The sequence below is a fragment of the Sarcophilus harrisii genome, chromosome 1, assembly GCF_902635505.1.
Source record: "Sarcophilus harrisii chromosome 1, mSarHar1.11, whole genome shotgun sequence".
Taxonomy (NCBI): Eukaryota; Metazoa; Chordata; class Mammalia; order Dasyuromorphia; family Dasyuridae; genus Sarcophilus; species Sarcophilus harrisii.
The window spans coordinates 170,851,931-170,872,073 of NC_045426.1; the positions used below are offsets into that span (position 1 = coordinate 170,851,931).

Genomic DNA, 20,143 nt, shown 5'->3' on the forward strand with positions numbered 1-20,143 from the left:
CAAAAAGCTACTGGGTACATTCTCATCCCCTTCCTACACAGCACACAGGCTATAATTACTGCCTTCCTACTAGGATTAACTCTCATTTTCAGAGTATATATTCCTTTGTTCATAATTTTTGTATGTTGTTTTTCCCTAAAATGTAAATTCTTTGGAGATAGGGATTATGTTTTTCAATTTTTTTCTTTATATCTCTAGTTTTTAGCACATTGACTAGAATACAAGCACTTAACAAATGCTTGCTGATTGACTGATTAATAACTGATAAATTATTTTCTGTAGACAATAGGTATATAATTGGAGAATTGAGATAGGAAGATCAATTAAGAACTTTCTGGAAAGGATTCAGTATAGAAAGGATCAAAACCTAAAGTGATGGCTACGAATGTGAAATGTGTGGACCCCCACCCCCACCCGCCAATAAAATTTATTAATTATATATTAACAATTATATAAATATAACATAAAACAGTGGCATGTAATATATACAAAGACTACAATGATGTAATTAAGAAAACAAGAAAATAAAACTGGTCAATAATGGGAACTTGATCATATTGTTGAAGTTAAAGGACATAGTCCCCTAGTTCTGCATTCCCTCCCCTCTCAATAACATGGATAAATCAATTATTCTGTTAGGAGCCTTATCTGGCTATTTGTTTATCTGGTAATGTTTCATAGCAAAAAAGTCTCTCGTTCAATATTAGATTTTTTTGGAGGAGATATGAAGAATAGTGGATTTAACAGGAGATTTGAGGCAATGTTGAAAACTAGTTGGGACATGCAAAATTAGTTGTTTTATGCAAACTAAACGACAGCCTGCCATTCTTGCCATTGGCAATGATCTAGGATTTGGGAAAACTCCCTTAGTACCTGCAAAACCAGGTCTAAGAGGCTTTTCCTCTTTTGCAATGGAAAAAGAGAAACCTTTCTTACCTTCCTCTCTTTCTACCACCACCCAAGGGCAGAAATCTCCCCCAAACACTGAGCAGATAGTCTGATGTACTTCATTGCGTCATAGGTCATATACTCTCCCTGGACCTTAGGTTTCCTTTTTTGTAAAATAGGAAATGGATCATTTGACTTCTAAGGTCCCTTTCAGTTTTGGATACTACAATTTTGTTATCTTCATTTTCAAGATTGTATAACATTTGTCTTTATTCTTCATTGTTTAACACTATAGATGAATTTTCAATAGCACCCCAATATAGGGGAAAGAGTGCTGAATTTACACTTTAAATAGAACTGGTTCTAATACTAGTTGTATAGTCATTAACAATTTATTTAATCTGAGATTCAGTATCTTCATCTGAAAATTTTGAATAATTATTTCTTCCTCAAAGAACTATTTTAAGGATAATACTTGGTGAATCTTCAAAAGTCACATAAATATAAGTGATTACACTTATAAAAGTAAAAAATTAATACTTTTTCCTTCACAAATATTCAGACACTTTGCTACATTTCATTCATTTCTAGTTAATGAATGTATTTCTCTATAGTTCCTGTTTCAAAACTTTTCAAATCTCCTCAAAGCCCCAAGTCCACCTCACCTATACTACTGTACATCCTCAAGATATAGTCTTGTCTTCTACTTTAGTAAAATACTGAGCTATTGTTTTCATGTTTTCACATAAAATTTCTCTCCCTCATTAACTTTGATATCTCATATTTCCCCCCCCATGACTTCAATGATCATTTCTATATATATGACCCTCTCCCCAGACTTCCCCAGCCTTTTTCCAGAGTCCTGGACCATTGATATTTTTGTCTCCAGTGCCAAGCATACCATACCTATTTGTATGTACTGTTAAAAGTTCTGTGCTCAACTCCTCCATCTCCCTTTTCCCAATCTCCATCTCAAACCCCAGTTCCTTTCCTATCACTTGATTGATAACTCCATCTAGATATCTATTAACTGACTCAGCATACTAAAAAAAAAAAAAAAAACCAAAAGCAGTAGGAAACTACCAGCCTTCCAGATTTACAGCTGCATCATCTTCAGCCATTTGGTTACAATTTTGTTCTTTCTATAGATTCTCTTCTCTTTGCTAACATGACCATCACCCTGGATCAGGTCCTCAACCCTTCTTGTCTGAACCAATAACTTCTTTTCTTTTTTTGGGGGGAGGCAATCCAGCTTAAGTGACTTGCCCAGAGTCATACAGCTACAAGTGTCTGAGGTTGCCTGTGAACTCAGGATCTCCTGACTCCAGAGTCAGTACTCTGTTCTATCTAGCTGCTCCCTAATTGCCTCTTAATTGATCATATTGCCTTGAATATTTCTTTTCTTCAATCCACTCTCCCCACAGATGTAAACAGACCTAATATGTTAGTATGATCATGTTACTCCTTCCCTGGAAAAACTCCAGTGACTCCCTATTACTTCTGGGATCATTTATAAATATCTCTCCCTCTCTTAATTCCTAACTTCCTTCAAGATTCAGTGAAAGCACCACTTTCTGTAGGCAGTCTTCCCAGCTGCTAATGCCTTTCCCTCTAAGGTTACCTATTTTATATTTATCTTAACTATACTTAGAGTTATACAATATATGTATATATTCTTCCCTGATAGAACATTAAGATCCTTGAGAGCAGGAACTGTTTTGTGTCCCCAGCACCTTGTCTAGTACCTTGCAGAGAAGTGCTTAATAAATGTTTGCTGATTTACTGGTTCTACTCAAAACCAGTTGTCTTTAATTTTGCCTATTTTTATTTATATGATACTATCTTATCACACAAGCAGAGAACAATGTAGTCACCTTTGACTGTGCTTGCCCTTATTTCCAGAGCCATTTAGTCATAATTTGGGTACACTCAGCCTCTATAATACCTTTCCATTCCCTCAACTTTCCCTAAGGCAATTATCACTAACTGCCAGAACTATTTAAGAGAGTGCTAGACTGGAAGCAAGAAAAATCAAAGGTCACATCACACCAGATAGTGTAATCTTCAACAACTCCCTTACACCTCTCATGAAGCTCAGTGCCATCATTTGTAAGATAGGTAAATCACTATTAATGACTAACTTTCAGGGTTGTGAGAAAATTTATGTAAAATATTTTTAAAACCTGAAGACACTATTTAAATGTCAAAAGTCCCAAATCATAATGACCACTTCTCCACACCTCACTCACCAAAAAAGTGCCCATTTTAAAAGGTCCCATGCCCAATGAATAACATTTAAGTTCAAAATCCTTTATAATTTTACTCCAATTTACCTTTATCTCCCCTTCACATATCATATGAGATAAAACATACCTACTTCCAAGTTCCTTAACCATAGTTTTCCATTTCCATATATTTGCTTATTTTTGTTCCTTCAGTCTAGAATATTTTCCCCTCCTTGACTATTCATCAGTTTGTTGTAACCAATGCTATCTTCTCCATCAGGCTTTCTTTGACTACTACCCTCAAAACTCTCATAGAATTTTAAAACTTTTTACTGCATCATACTCTGATATTAAAATCGTGTGTGTGTGTGTGTGTTACATACAAACTCTTTATCTGATGCTCACAACAATCCTTTTAGGACAATTATCTTCCTCAGTTGACAGATGAGAAAACAGATTTTAAAAAATTAAATGACTGGCTCAGCATTACACAGCCAGTAAATACCTGAAATGGAACTAAGTCATCTTGATTTCAAATTCAGTACACTATGTATATTAAATTATACACTGTCTCTCTTGGGAAGATAGGGATTCCTATCTTTTTTTTTTTTTAATACTAATTAGAAATATGACCAATAATATCACCAATATGACCAATTAAACTTATTTTACAATGATTTTCATTCAAATTAATAAATTTAAAAATGTAAATTTCCCTAACATTTCAATAATTTTTCAAATTTCCAACACTGTAATCTATCCATTCAATCGCATTTACCTTTTCCTCTTATGCAACCTATTAATGAATAGTCTTATTTCATTAAGGTCTTCTTATAAATCTTTTCTTATTTCTTTATATTCCTATACTTAATTTTAACTGCATTAAAGTAACTTATTAAATTAAAATACCACAATTTAAATATTCCTCCCATTTTGTACATTTAGTTTGCTTCCACTTGTTTTTTTATTAAAGCTTTTTATTTTCAAAACATATGCATAGATAATTTTCAACATTCACTCTTGCAAAACCTTGTGTTCCAAATTTTTTCCTCCATCCCCTCCCCTAAATGGCAAATAATCCAATACATGTTAAACATGTGCAATTATTCTATACAATTTCCACAATTATCATGCTACACAAAAAAAAACTAGATCAAAAAGGAAAAAAATGAGAAAGAAAACAAAATGCAAGCAAACAACAAAAGTTAAAATACTACATAGCTCCTGACTTTCATTATTAATGTTTAAAATGAGACTCATCAGCATCTACACCACCAGTCTGCTGTTTGAAGACACTGCTTTGTAAAACTTGAGTTTTAAAATCCATACACTGATTTATTTCCTGATAGGAAGTCTGCAGCACAACTTAACACATCCTCTGTAACAGCCCATACAAATCTGTTAAAAGTAATCTATCATTTATATCTTACTCCTGCCATCTCTCACTGCGTCATCTTAAGCACTTATATTTGATTAAACCCTCATGACAGCAAAGCCAGATGAAAGCACAAAGTTCACTGGGACTTCCATGCTGCTCAATGGGAACTAGTCTCCCATCCCTCCAGAAACCAACCACCAGTAAACAAATACAAGACACACCCAGAAACTCTCACAGAAACATTTACTTCATGGGCTCACTAGGTGCAGTTCACAATAGCTGGTCCTATTCCACTTACAAGTGGCCTAGCCTAGAGCTAAAGGTCCAAAGAAAACACTCCCTAGTATCTATAAACTAGTTTCTCTATAAAACATGATGACTTTTTATAACAGATAAGAAAATTGTAAGGTAGGGAAAAAACAACAAAGGATTTTCAAGTGCTTAACAGCAGGATGAAACTACAGTGAGTGCTCTAAGAAGGGTGCTATAAAAAAATAAATATATTTTTCAAAGGGGGTGTGTGTGAAAGGGCAGCAGGGGAGAAAGTAAGAAAAAGGCCACACACAGGCAGGCTTTAGTCTTCCTCATTCATGTTGGACTACTAACTGGCAAAGTCTCCACTTAGGTTTCAGTTTCCCTTTATTGAAGCTCAACTTTCTAATTAAAGGCGGAAATGAATCCCAGAATGGTAAAATAACTTCTTCAAAGTAATACAAAGAGTTAATAAGAGGGTTGGACAAAACTCCTGACCTAGAGAGTTCCCTCTTTCTAATGGATCATGTCATCTGCCTCAGCTCAGTTTCTAGGCTCTATCACTTTTCCCTTTATTAACTCTCTCAACTCTTGGCACTTCCCAAGATACCCAGTTTTGTTGATTTACTAAGGTTCCACTTAGATCTATACTCTTTGAGAATTATCCTTTAAACTTTCCTTCCTTCTTTACAAAACTGACCTACCCCCAAAGCCTAAAGATAACAGTCTTAATCAGTTATGATAAGAAATACTTCCATGTACTTATCTCAAGACATCTATTTTTTAGCCTGCTGATTTGATCAAAAGTGTCTAAAGGTGAAATATCAATCCATAAACAAACAAATAAAAATAAAAGTTCATGAATTAGAAGAAATGTGGGGTTGGGGAAAAGGAATACTGTCAAAACACATGCTACAAGGTAGCACCACTGGTAAGACTAGCATTACTGTTCTTCCCTTTACCTGGAGGAAAATAACAAAGCCCTATCAAAATTCATTCTCAGAAATAACCTTCTCCCCTCAAATCGCAACCAAATACATTGTAGCAGTACTTTTTACCCTGCTATGATTTTGTGTGAAATGTTCTATAAGCTGGCAAAAATTTTTGCAAATAAAAGGGGAAAGAGAAAAAATTAATTTTCTGCAACGCTCAGATAAACTGAATTTATTTTCTGCTTCATGTGGATGCTTTTTTTCTAATCATTTATAGCTACTTCTTTGTAAGAGGAAAAAGAGAATCTGGATTTGCACATCACAAGGCAGTTGCCATTGATACAAATCATTTCTTTTTCAAATGATAAAAATTAACAATGCTTATAATATACACTGATCTCAATTTTGAGAACAAAAGAAAATAAAGACATATTAAGAGTCAAAAAGAATACCAAAGCCAATAGGGTCACTAGAGTGTAAAAAATTGTTAATTTTCTTTACACTTACCCATTCCTCTACATTAGGAGGCTGCTCTTCATAGACATTTTCCTTGTCCCATAAAATATTGGATTTGTCATATCTCCCCATCTTACTTCGGGTTTTCACAGCAAAGAATATTATTAAAGCAAAAGCTGCAATAACCAGAAATCCCAGCACAATAGCAATGGCCTGTAAAGGGTTTAAAAAAAAAAAAAATCAAACATTAACTGTTTTGCTGTTTGTGAGATCTAAAATAAACTATTTACTAAAACCCATCTTTATGTCCTAAGTCTCTAATTCATAATTACTAATTTGTATTAATTTCATTTACATGCAATAATGCATAGGACCTACTTGACTAAATGCATAAAACTATGAATATGAGTAGCCTGGTCATTTGTAAATAATCAATAGCATATTTATTTCTAAAATTGATTTTCCCAGGTAAAATGTTCATCCCTCCCTTACAATTTTGCTTAATAAAGTCTTTCATCATAGATAACATAAAGGATCAGCCAATCTTTGTATGATCAAAAATTCTTCAACACTATAATCTCATTGGTCTTACTACTTTAGTGAAGATTATATTATTATATGAAGATTCAAATTTACAAAATGGAAAGAACGAATCTGCCTAATTTTTTAATGGTAGGACTTTTCAGTTTTCCCTAATGGGAAGAGGGTATTCAATTAGGATAATGGTACAATCAAAATTCAGCATCACAAAAAGGTAGCTTCTTACTGGGAAAGTACTAGCTCACTCCTCTGAGATGGCCCTACTGAAGCCAACTGGTGTGTTTTTCAGTAAGTGGCACAATGGATAGAGTGCCAGGTCTAGAGTCAGGAACTCTCATCTTCATGAGTTCAAATCTGGCCCCAGACACTTAACTAGTTAGATGACTCTAGGCAAGTTACTTAACCTTGTAAACTGCAGTTTCCTCATCTGGAAAATGAGCTGGAAAAAGAAATAGCAAACACTCCATTATCCTTGCCCAAAAAAACCCCAACTGGGTTCATAGAGTCAGACATGACTTTAAAATGACTGAATGAACAAAGTGGCTATAGTCAATCTTTTTATACATGTCAGATTTATAATATGATTAAAAATTTAGAGCTGGATGGGAACTTAGAGGTTATCTAATTGAATCCCCTCTTTTTACAACTGAGAAAACTGAAGGCTAAAAAGGTTGAATAATTTGCCCACAGAGGTGTTTAAGCAAAAGCCAGAATTCAAAGAGTCAGGGTTGTCTAGAGGAAAGGGAACTGCCCTTTAAAACATGCTTAGGATCAAGACCTATCTATGACAAATACTGGTTGTAACCCCTAGGCATGTTACTTAAAACAATCAGGACTCTAGGTACCTCTCTAACCTTAAGTTACAGAAAAGGTGTGTTGATTGGCCTTAGTAGTTTTCCTACCCTGAGAATTCATCTTATCATGAAAATCAAAGGTCCAGACCCTATCCTTTTCCACTCTACTACGTATCTGTCAAATAGAAGGGACTACAGCTCTTATAAGGAGAGGGCTCAACCATAAGAACCCTTGGCCAGAAGGAAGGAGTATTGAGAGGCTTCTAGGACATCCAATTCTCTGCAGTAGCAGAGCTACTCCCATTTCATAAGTAGCAGGATTAAAACCCACACTTGCACAAACATTCTATTTTTGAAAACAATAGGCTTATACTGCACAAAGTTTTACAGGTTCATATTTTCCCCCTTCCTTAAAACCCCAAATAAATAAGAGTGACCTATTTAAGTGAAAGGAAAGATAGGAAATTTCTAACTGAAAAAAATTTCTAAATAGAAATACTACACATCATCCCCAAACCATGCATGCTAATTTTGTTTGTTAATAATGAATGACTCATGCAGAAAAAAAAACACTATACATTCATTTATACTCATACCTCTTGGGGATCCACCACACAGAAGTGATAGAGATATTGGTCCACATAGAGTCCACTTGTTGTAGGTGAATAAAACTGATTGCAGAGAGCATATATCTGAGCTGCGAACATTGACCCAGAAGCTTGTGCTGTTGGATTGACTCCCATTATGTAGACAATGGTAGCAATGAATACCATAATGCCTAGGATGGCGCTGCCGATGATTACTACTAAGAAATATCTTCTTGATCTGGATATTCCTGATCTCATAACACTGGTCACAAATATCACCAATGAAGCAATGAATGAGAATGCTGCCATAGCCAGTAAGAAGCCTTTTGCAGCCCGTGGGTCAGTATAAGTTCCTCCATAACCATAGTTGTAGCCATACCCATAGGAACTACCAAAGCTTCCAAAGCCACTACTTCCTCCATAAGGGTAGCCCATACCACCTCCCAAAAAGGGGCTTCCATAGCCAGTGTCCCAGGCAAGTGTGGAAGCCACACAGGCAAAGATGGCAATGCACATCACAATTATGATCACGGACAAAATCTTTATCACTCCCGGAGGGGAAGTCCATTTGTAGAAATGAAGTATTTCATCCTCTGGATAGTAAGAGTAGGCTGGCTGAGAAAGCATTGGTCGAACATTCATCTCTCCATTGTATAAGTCATTGCTGGGTGCATAATGAGATGGCTTGCTGCAACAATTTTTTTAAAAAAATATTTTTTCAGTTAAAAGATTTATGGCAAGATCCCACACAGGATGAAAAGAGAATAAAAGGAATAACTACATAAAAACCCAGATCCAAAGCTATCAAAGGTAGATTTTTACTATGCTCTTACAGAATATAAACTTGCCCAGAAAGAATTTGCAGTTTGCAAAATATCAAAGAATAAACAAATTTCTAACATTCAGAAAAAAAGGTATTTTTATATCTGTATAACCCAAATCCTATGGAAATCTATATATTATCATACCTCAAATTTTTATAGCATTTTGTCTTTATAAAAAATTCAGTGTAATTAACCGTTATCTATTCTTCTCAATAGTCTTATCTGCACTGGTCATACATTAGAAATTCCATATTACCCCAAAGAAAGAAAAAAGGACATTTTTTTTTTAAATGTAGGGTTTTTTGCAGCTCTTTTTTATGATAGCAAAGAACTGAAAACTAAAGGGTGTCAGTCAACTGAGGAATGGCTAAGCAAATTATAGTATATAATTACAGTGAAATAGTATTTTGCTGTAAGAAATGGTTTAAGAGAAACCTGGGAAGACTTGTAGGAAGGGATTCAGAATGAAATGAACAGAACTAGCAGAACAACTTATACAATGTCAACATTGTAAAGCCAAATAATCTTGAAAACTTAAGAAAAGATAGATGCACTTATTAACCATAATTTTGGAAGACCCATAAAGAAATACACATTATATCTACTGAAAGACAGGTGACATATTTGGGGTATTGATTTACATATATAATTTTTGGACACAACAATGAAAAAGTCTGTTTCACTTGACTATGCATATTTGCTACAAGGGGTTTGTTTTTCTTTTTTCCAGTGAGGGAGTAGAAGAGGAAATGAATTTTCATTAATTTTTTTTTTAAACTTCCATTTTAAAAATAAGAAAACTGAGGCTCACTTACTAAGTCATAGAGCTATTAAATGGTAAAGGCAGGTTTAGAACTCATTACGGCCCTTAATCAAGTTTAATTTTCACACAAACCAGTTTGGACAGTTGCCTTTCCAAAGTCTATACTCCTAAATCCACAGCTATGTCTATCACAAACAAATACCAGTAGTTAAATAAGTAAGGAGAATCCAGAGAAAAATGTGTAGGGAAAGTCACCTCACATCTCTGGGCCTCTCAGTTTCTTCATCTGTAAAATGAGGGGTTTAGTCTAGATGACCAGAGATGTCTCTTCCAATTCTAAATCTAAATGCTATGACCTTTCCATGAATCAATCCAAATGAAAAACAAAACTAGCAGAAGCAAGGAAACCTTAGAAAAACTCCATACTGTTAAATGGTTAATACAAATCACCAATTATCTACTCTCTGAAATAATTTAAGGTATTATCAGTCCTGTTATCATTCCAGTTTTTCCATTATGAAAATTATGTAACAATTCAATCTGACTTAATGAATAATGACAGAAACACTTAAAATCACAAATAATTAAGGAAATCCACATCAACCTTTAAACAGAAAAATTACTAAAGGTATTACATTGTGCCAAATGCCAAAAACCTAAGTGCAAGAGCCATACTCTATTGAAAAACTATTGTTAATTACATAACTACATATTCTCACTACCAGTGGAGAACTAAATATTAGGAAAAATCTCAGAACGATATTTACAATTCATCTGGCCTGTATGGAGGAGGACTTTCAAATGGTCGAGATGACATTATTGATATCAGTGGTCTTGTTTATTTTAAAATGAATTCTTCTTAGCTTCTTCCAAGACAAACAACCTAGGGAAGAAAAATAAAATAAGAGTGAGTGAGTAAACAAACAACTTTTAGGAAATTGGATTGTCTTTGGTTTACCCTATTGTAAATACTAAAAGCTTAGCTACATATTCAATCTCTGAAACTAAGAACCAAATAACCAACATTTTAGGTCTAAGTTTCTCAAAAATGGAATTTATCACTTCCTTTTCTCAATTACTATCAAAGATTCCAATGGCAAATTCTAAATGAGCTACTTTACTTCTAGTCTAGCAAATGATTTCACATTAATAATGAAAACAAAAGGAGTACAGCTTTATACCTCATTTTAAATTACTTTCCCAGAAACATCCCAGTGATTAGATTATCATTTTCTACTTTGCTAAAGGGCGGAAACCTTCAATCCATCAATAAGCATTTAATGCTATAGGCCAGACATTGTGAATACAAAGAATGCCACATCTCTTATCCTCAAATAACTAACTTACTGTTTAACATAACCATAAGTATTGTTTTACATACCACAGTTAGAAGAAAAATAAGCAAGAAAATTCAATAAAACTTTTAAAATTTCCAATAGATTAAATGCATAGTTTTATGCATATATTTTTCTTTAAAACCATTTGTTTGCAAAACTATATACTCCTTTAAAGAGTGCTTAACTTAATCCTAAAAATCTATATAGCATAAATCCACAGTAAAACAAATTTTCTTCTAAGCAAATGAAAGTATCTGATTAAAAAAAGAGAGAGAGCAATGAAATCTTTCCCCATAAACCTGAGGAGTTTATCACAAATATACACAGGTAGCATTCATGGGAAATGCATAAAAAGAGAGTGTGAAAAATATATATGTAGAGACACACATAATAAAAGGAATGTTTAATTATCATTAATGTATAGAATGTGCCCCAATCAAGTGCTAGGGTCACTTAGGTCTCCTACCCATAAAAGGACTTCCATTCCACTTTCAAAGATTAACTCAACATATGAAAGAGGAACAAACAATACAGTATGGAATTCCAGAATCCTTAAAGAACATCTAGTCTAACCCCAATCTAAAGTCCTTTCTACAACATCCCAGAAGAGTAGTCTTTTCTTGAAGAGTCCCAATTCTGTATAACCAAGAACCAGAAACAATTTCAGTCCAGTCAATGTTCAATAAACCCAACATCCAAACCACTGAGAGGATGACACAATACCAGACTTTTTCAAATAAAAACTGTTAAGAAAATAAGAAAGCAGTACATAATTAAATATTTAAATGGTATGATACAGATTCTAAGTGTTTTTGAAGTCACAAAATGCATAAATGAAGTTTAGAGTCACTAAAGTAGGCTTCATGCAAGAAATGGAATTATGGCTTGATCTAAAAAATTGGGGATTTAGCAAAATCTCAGGATGAGAGAAGATTCCTGGCAGGATAAACAGGAAGTATGATTTGTTTGTGAAGCAATGAGAGACTAATTTGAAAGAGGCAAAGATACATATTGGGAATAGTAAGAAGTTTGGACGGAGAAGGAGAGCTAAGGAAGTCAAATATGATGCAATAAGAAACACGAAAGGTTTTTGTGCAAGGGAAGGGCATGAAGAAAGTAGTGATTAAAAAAGATTAGCATGACACGATATGATTAAGTCATTGAAATTAAGACAGAAAGAGCCTAGATTCAGAGTCAAGAAGGTCAAGTATTAAAAAATCCCAGATTCAAGGAGAGCAAAGTACTAGCAATGGGAAGATGTAGATACCAAAAACTTTTTTGGGAAAACAACTGATAAAATTTGGTACATAGAGGGACACAAAGGAAATGGCGTTAAGCGATTTGCCCAGGGAGTTTAAATCAAAGGTGACAATGAGGAACAAGGAACTGGGAGAATGGTAGTGTCATGGACAGAGCCCAAATGACAGAAGGAAAAAAATTAGCTTAGTTGGAGGGAAATGAGTTTGATTTTAGTAGCAATATATATGAAAACTAAACATGAAAATAAAGAAATTCTTATAGAAAAAAATATAAAAAGAACAAAAGCTGGGAGACTGAAGAAAAACCAGTTTAGGAGACAAAAATAGATAAGAGCAGATTTTTTTTTAATGTAGTTACAGAAATGAGAATTGAATACAAGTAAACTAGTCACAATGCTAGCCTTTTCAATGACTCCCAATGTCAGATCACCAAAAATAGTGGAACTATCACTGGTCTTTAAGTTTTCAGAATCATTCATCAAACAGTTAATTGCTGCCGATTTATCTTATATCTTGACCAAAAAGATCAGAGCCAAAAGAAATATATTGACCTGTGTCTTGTGGAAGTAGTACTTTCAATGCCTCTATCACCACCTTTGAAAATAAAATTGAGATTAAAATCACAGTTGAGGTTATCCATTTGAGTAGGGATTCCTTTGACAATCATAGTGTCAACCATTTCATTGCTGAACAATCAATAAGAACAAGAGGGCTCTGTGAACTTGCAAAGTATACCCTTTCTTCCCTTACCAAGGGCAATATTGAGATTGACCCTCTCTATGAAGGTAACAACTTCTATACTTTTATCACGTGTGCCCATTTTGAGGAGCTAAATCCTTCCATGCACATTAGAAAATGCTCTAAATTAAATTATTTCTTTAATTAAATCATAGAACTAGGACATCATCTTTAGTGGCTATTTCCATTCACACCCCCAGGATTTAGAATCTTCTATAGAACATCTTCAATGGCAAAGAATTATATGAGAATATCCCTCCTGAAAAGACTGTTGTTTACAAGGCAGCTATCCAGAACTTCTTGTAGTTCGATGTCACTCTTCTTGGTTTTGAAACTGCTGGCAGAAACTGAATACCACCATCCTGGGGTGTTCTAGTAAATGATTAACAACTAGCTCTTCGTGGAAAAAAAAAAAAGAATATTCTCACAACATATTTCTAAGTATGAACTGCATATTAACATTTTCTTGAGGACATTCTTAAGTTCAGGAGATGAACAAAACAATGAGTCAAGCCCTAATCAGTAGTACAGTAGTATTTGTTGCTTTAATAATTGCCACTGAAATGCAATACAGCCTTACCATCAAAACAAAGTGGATACAGATTTTTACACCAGCCTGGTGTGCTTATTCAGCGAGAACAATACCAAGGATACAACCTACAGTGAGTTTGGGCTCACAAGAATTTCCCTGCTCCCAGGGGTGTTTCTCAGATTGAAATAATCAACGGCATCTTCCCTGTATCTATTATAGATAAGAGCATTATCAATGACAAAGACATCATGTGAGCAAAAAGTATATACAGTCAAGAAAGTTGAGGAATACAAAGGTAAAGAGGAAAAGTAGAGAAACAGGGCAGATGGTATAAAAAGGGAATCCGAGGGGTTTTTGTTGTTTTGATCCTAAAGGTAATAGAGAATCACTGGTATTTTCTGAATAGAGAAGAGAATTGCTTATGTTTTCAATATGAAAATTATTAGATGAGAAACTCAAAGACAGGATTGATGGTGAAGACAAATAGAAAAACAGTGATAAATGTAATGAAATAATCACCTAGCTTGATAAGAACTTGAATGCTGAGAAGGAAGAATCTGAGCAGCAATAGGGTAGAATTAGAAAATGTCTTCAACCATATCATAACTAAATTATACCAGAGTTCAGAGAGCATGCCAGGAGTTGAAGAGGCATGTTTGGCAGACACTCAAATGGTTTTGTTGTTGCTGTGCGAAGTTGTGCCTGACTCTTCATGATCCCATTTGGGGTTTTCTTGACAAAATACTGGAGTAATTGCCTATTTCCTTTTGCAGTTCATTTTCCAGATGAGGAAACTGAGGCAAACAGGCTACATGATTTGCCCAGAGTCACACAGCTTGTGTCTGAGGCTAGATTTGAACTCGGCTCTTCCTCTCCAGTCCCGACATGCTATGCACTATGGTACCACTTAGCAACCCCTACCGCTCAGGTAAAGAGTTTTCTAATTCTACCATATTGCTGCTCAGATTCTTCCTTCTCAGCATTCAGTTTCTTATCAAGCTAGGTGATTATTTCATTACATTTGTCACTGTTTTTCTATTTGTCTTCATCATCAATCTATATATCCACTTCCTGGATCTGCCACTGAAGAGGCTGACTAAATGAACCAAGAGACAGCATTTCACACAACTTTTTAAAAACGGTTTAAAAACAGAAAAACTCAAATCTATACACAAGGTCATGGTACTTGTATAACAGACAGATGGAAATGCAAATCTTGTCCTGAAGAAAAATGAATACCACTTAAAAAAAAAAAAAAAAAAAAAAAAAAACCAGGTGCAGTTGAGAGATGTGATATCCCGTCATAGGAAAAGCAAGAAGGCCAGTGTCACTGGATTAAATAGGGTTTTTTTTTGTTTTTTGTTTTTTTGCTGAGGCAATTGGAGTTAAGTGATTTACCCATGAACCAGAGTAAAGCATTAAGAAACCTGTAAAGATATTTCAGAGTCTGATTCTTTTTGTACAGCAAAATAACTTTTTGGTCATGTATACTTATTGTGTATCTAATTTATATTTTAATATATTTAACATCTACTGGTCATCCTGCCATCTGGGGGAGGGGGTGGGAGGGTAAGAGGTGAAAAATTGGAACAAGAGGTTTGGCAATTGTTAATGCTGTAAAGTTACCCATGCATATAACCTGTAAATAAAAGGCTATTAAATTAAAAAAAAAAAAAAAAAAAAGGAAACCTGTAAAAATAACAAGGAGCCAAAGTGGTAAAAGGGTTTTAAAAGTTAAACTGAGTTGGAGAATGGCTGAATAAGTTATGACATATAAATGTAACGGAATATTATTGTTCTATGAGAAATAACGAACAGACTCATTTCAGAAAAGCTTGAAAAAAACTGATGGCCAAGCAAAGTGAGTAGAACCAAGAGAACAGGAACAACATGATTATGTGATAATCAACTGGAATGCATTTTACTCTTCAATAAGGTAATTCAAGGCAATTTCAATAGGTGAAAGAGCCATCAGCATCCAGAGAAAACTATGGACACTGAATGTGGATCAAAGCACAATATTTTCACTTTGGTGGTAGTGGTAGTGGTGTTGGTTTGCTTGTATTTTTTTCCCTTTTGATCAGATTTTTCCTTGGAAGCATGACAAATATGGAAATATGACTAGAAAAATCATACATGCTTAACCAATAGTAGATTACTTGGTATCTAAGGGACAAGGTAAGAACGGAGGAAAGGAGAAAAATTTGGAACAAAAGATATGAATGGTGAATGGTGAAAACTCTTTGCATGTATTTTGAAAAAAAAAAAAAGATGTGCATTTTTTATTTCCTTCACAAGCTAATTGTACATATTTCAGAGTCTGATTCTTTTTGTACAGCAAAATAACAGTTTGGTCATGTATACTTATTGTGTATCTAATTTATATCTTAATGTACTTAACATCTACTGGTCATCCTGCCATCTGGGGGAGGGGGTGGGGGGTAAGAGGTGAAAAATTGGAACAAGAGATTTGGCAATTGTTAATGCTGTAAAGTTACCCATGCATATATCTTGTAAATAAAAGACTATTAAATTTAAAAAAAAAAAAAAAAAGATGTTGAAAACTATCTGTGCATGTTATTCGGAAAAATAAAAAGCTATTACAAAAACAATTTTAAAAGATGAAACTGAGGGTTTGGCAAGTTTTTTAATCCCCAAAGTAAAGGAGAGTGATAAGAATTTATTGAATAGGAAGAAAAGATTGACATGGTCAAACCTGGGTATTAAGATCTCTAACAGCTTATTGAAAGAGATAAGAAAAAGTTATCTGGCTAACCTTTATGACTTGAAGTCACCTGGTCCAAATGAACTACGTTCTTGGTTCTGAAACAACTTACATTCGTGACAAGTGAATCACTACCAGTGAAAACTCAGAGGAAAAAATAGAGGCATCACACAACTAGAGAAGCCCACATGTGCTTCTTCAAATTGAAATTAATGAATTTTATTTTAATTCCTAACAAAACTGTAGAACATATTATGAGAGAATTGTTTCGTTACCATCTAGAAAAAGAAGCAGAGATCATTAAACGTCTGTTACTTTTACTACAATAGCTCATGCTGGATCAATATTTTTTGATACTGTTGCTTAACTGGTAGATTTTGACATGCTTTTGAGAGAATTTATCTGAGTTCTAGATTTCAGCAAAGCTTTTAATAAACTACATCACACTAAGCTTATGGAAAAATGGAAAGATTCAGGCTACAGAAGTACAATTAGATGGAACTGGTTGAAGAGCTGGATCGAAGAGTAGTAAATGGTTTATTGTTACATCTCCAGTAGATTGTCAAGTATCAATGCCCGATTCTTATATTTAATATTTCTATCAATGGTTTAAATACAATTTGATAAATAAACTTGCCAAATTTATAAATGACACAAAACTAAGTGGGATGGCTAAAAAAGTTAGGCTAGAAGAATGGGCTGAATTTAATATTTAGTACAGATACAAAGGAATTAGTTAATAATTTGTTTATTTAAGGAAAAAGATTCCTGCCTGAAAGAGTCCTTTTCTGTTTTACTCTGTGGGATCACTTCAGCCCCTCTGCTTTTCCCAGCTCAAAGCCTTGTTACTTTAACTTCACATACATGCCAAAAATCCAATTAATTGTCCAATCTTGTTTCAACCATTACATGCCTAATTTTCATCTTCCTAGTTCAGATTCTCATCATCTCCCACCCAAAATATAGAAATTTTTCTCTCTCCACTCCAATTAATTTTTCATTCAGTTGCCAAAATGACTTTCCTAAAGCATAAGTAAGTTTCTGGCACTCAGATACTGCCCCCAACCTTACCTCTAGAAACAATTATAAAGTCCGCAGGCATTTAAAAATCTTCATTTCTTGACCCCTTCTCTATTTCCAATCTTCCATCTCTTCCACATATTCTACAATCCAGCCACAATGGCTGACTAGCTGTTCCCAGAGAGGACACACCTATCTCCCTCTCATTTCTACCTTTGCATAGAATATCTGCCAGGTTTCGACTGTTCTCCCTATTCACTTCCATCTCTTGGTTTTTCAGACTTGGTAAAATTGTCACCTTTTGCAGAATGCCTTTTCTGTTGTGGCAACCATGCCTCCTCCTCTGAGATTATCCTTTATATCACATCAATATATTGATCCATCCCTTAAAAGTGTACAACCATTTGCATTTGTCTCTCCAATAGGAACTGTGAGCTCCTAGAGAACAGCAACTGTTTTTGTCTTTCTTCCTATCCCAAAGTTCCTGACATATAGTGGGTGCTCAATAAATGCTTGTTGAGTGATCAGTGAAGGGTTTCTGGATTCTGCCATAAATCATGGTACTTGGGGGCTGGAGGTTGTTTCTTTTATCTAGTGCTTTTTAAATGGTAATTTAAATCTTCTGTTAAAATTACAATGAAAATATACCCTAGTGGTCTTTGTGTGCATATTTAACATGCACTACTAAATACTACTACTAAATATTGGCAATACATTTAAATTAAAAAAAAAATGCATGTGAATATGCTGAAAAAACTAAGATTTTGTAGCAGATTATTAATAACTCATTATTAAATTTAGGCTTTATAAGCTATACATTTGGGGCCTTAGTTTCTGCCAATACAGGTATTTCTATGTCAATTTGATTTTGGTTTATAAGAATTCTCTCTATATCATATTTATGAGTACAGATTTCTCGTTGAGCTAGACTTCTCAATCTTGAGAGATTTAGAGTTCCCAAAGTGTTTGGCAAAACGTCTTTTCCTGATTTCCCCCCTGCTAGTGTCTTCCCTTGATTACTAACTTAGCCAGCTATTTACCTAATATGTACACTAGTTTGCATGTTCTTTATTAAAATATGGACTTCCAGGGAGTAGGTACAATGCCGCTGCTTTTCTTTGTATACCACAACTTGGCACAGTGCCTAACACACCGTAAACAATAAATGCTAGAAGAGTCTGGAGAGGCAAGAGTAATTCCCCCTCCCCCATCACATTAACTGAGAAGTACTTGAGTTTTCCAAGAATTTCAAACATCATGCCTTAAGGGGTGAGCCCATATTAGCCAAGAAAATATCTTTTCTGGCCTCATTCTATTCTGCATGGGCATTTACTTAGGAAAGACCATTTAACAGAGAATAAAAGGATAAATATGTGAGTGAAGAAGCCATTTTGATTAGAACTTAGCCCCTCAACCCATTTTCTCCAAACTTCCTCTGAAAACAGACAAAATATCTGATGTCTGGCTTAGGATCCTGACGTAGAAGTCATGTAAAAAAAATTCTTAGCAAATCCAACCATCCTACCTATGAAAACTGGTCAAAGATCAAAATATAGACGTTTCTAATACTAGTCCTTCCATGTGTTTTTAGAACTCTAACTCACTAAAACAGAGAAACATAATCCTAACCCTACTTTGTACAAATATGATAAAAGAAAGGGTGACAGTCTAATATAAAATCATTTTGCTAATAAGTGACGGTGTAAAGATTCCCAAGTCACATCCACATTATGTCCCCTCTACTCTCTCCAAGCAATCGGACATTTATTAAGCACTTTCGTAAGTCAGGAACTCAGGACACAATCTACACTGAAAACGAAGTAGTATCTACACCCACGTTATTAACTAACTATGTAAACATAAATTAAATCTCCTTTCACACAAATTAAAACCAAACTATAATCACAGTTATACTCGGGCGCGCCGCCACCTCCACTACGCTATGCTTCCCCAAGACCGCCTATTCCTCAAGACAAAAAACCAGACCAAACGTCTAAGACCTTATTCAGGCTCTCCAAACCTCTCCCGGTCCCTTTTCCACAGGTTTCGTCTGAATCCCAACCAGAAGGGCTGGAGAGAGAACGGGACGCCCCCCATTCAACCCTGCTCCCCATTAGTCCTACACGGCACCCGTTGGCACCGCGGCCCCGAGCGAGCGCAGCTCGAGTTTCCTCTTCCTGAGAGGACTCCCAAACAAGACTTAGTGTGACAAGAAAACCATAACAATAACTCAGGAAAAATTAAAAGTTTTTGCTGAAAAACTGGGAGTGGTTTTAATTGTTTCAGCTAAAGAGAGCAGGCAGCAGATTTTACTTACACACTAACAAAAACTCACTCACCCAAAACACCTTCGGATCACCACAGAGGTCCCAGTTAGTTCTAGGTGGAGTCGGGGTAGGGGGCCCCTGATCCCGATCCCCTTCTCCCCACCTCCCAGAGTCCCTCCGCCGCTTTCCTTTTCAAGCCCCAAACCTCTTCAAGCAGCCCAATACCCGTTCCTCCGGAGCTTTAGTCTAGTACTGAAACCTAGGAGCCGAAAGCACCCCCCGGTCCCCCCCCCCACTCCTTTTTTTCACCCGGCTGAGTTCCCCAGAAGAAGCAGGTTTAGTCCTTCCAGTCTCCCAGAAGGAGAAGCGCCTGTAAGACCCCTTCTCACCCCCATTCACTGTCTCCGCGCCGGGCGTACTAGGGGCGCACTAGGAGAGCGTGTTCAGTTGCCCCAGCGCACCTGACTCTGACTGTCCCTGGCTCCTCTGCGTGAGCAGGCGGCGGGAGAATGGGCTTCTCCCTGGCCACCGCCTCCTTCTTCCCACTCCCCACAGCTAGCCCCCGGGCATGCGCAGCGCGAGTTCCTAAACTGGGGTTCCCCCTGGGCAGTATCCCAGCCAGCCCC

General features: G+C 35.5%; 1 protein-coding gene across 4 annotated transcripts in view; it reads right to left on the reverse strand.

Moving 5' to 3' along the window:
• Nucleotides 1-20,143, reverse strand: part of OCLN (occludin) — a 50,060-nt gene that overhangs the window by 29,630 nt on the left and 287 nt on the right. The window contains exons 1-4 of one of the 4 annotated variants that reach the window (XM_031966850.1): nt 19,979-20,074; nt 10,407-10,522; nt 8,062-8,740; nt 6,183-6,344 (exon numbers count right to left, since the gene is read on the reverse strand). In XM_031966850.1, the coding sequence (XP_031822710.1) occupies nt 6,183-6,344; nt 8,062-8,740; nt 10,407-10,456 (891 nt within the window). In that variant the 5' untranslated portion in view covers nt 10,457-10,522; nt 19,979-20,074. Of the gene's footprint in view, nt 1-6,182; nt 6,345-8,061; nt 8,741-10,406; nt 10,523-12,786; nt 12,828-19,906; nt 20,075-20,143 lie in introns of those variants that run through there. The other 3 variants (XM_031966858.1, XM_031966865.1, XM_031966843.1) reach the window with 3 other exon arrangements.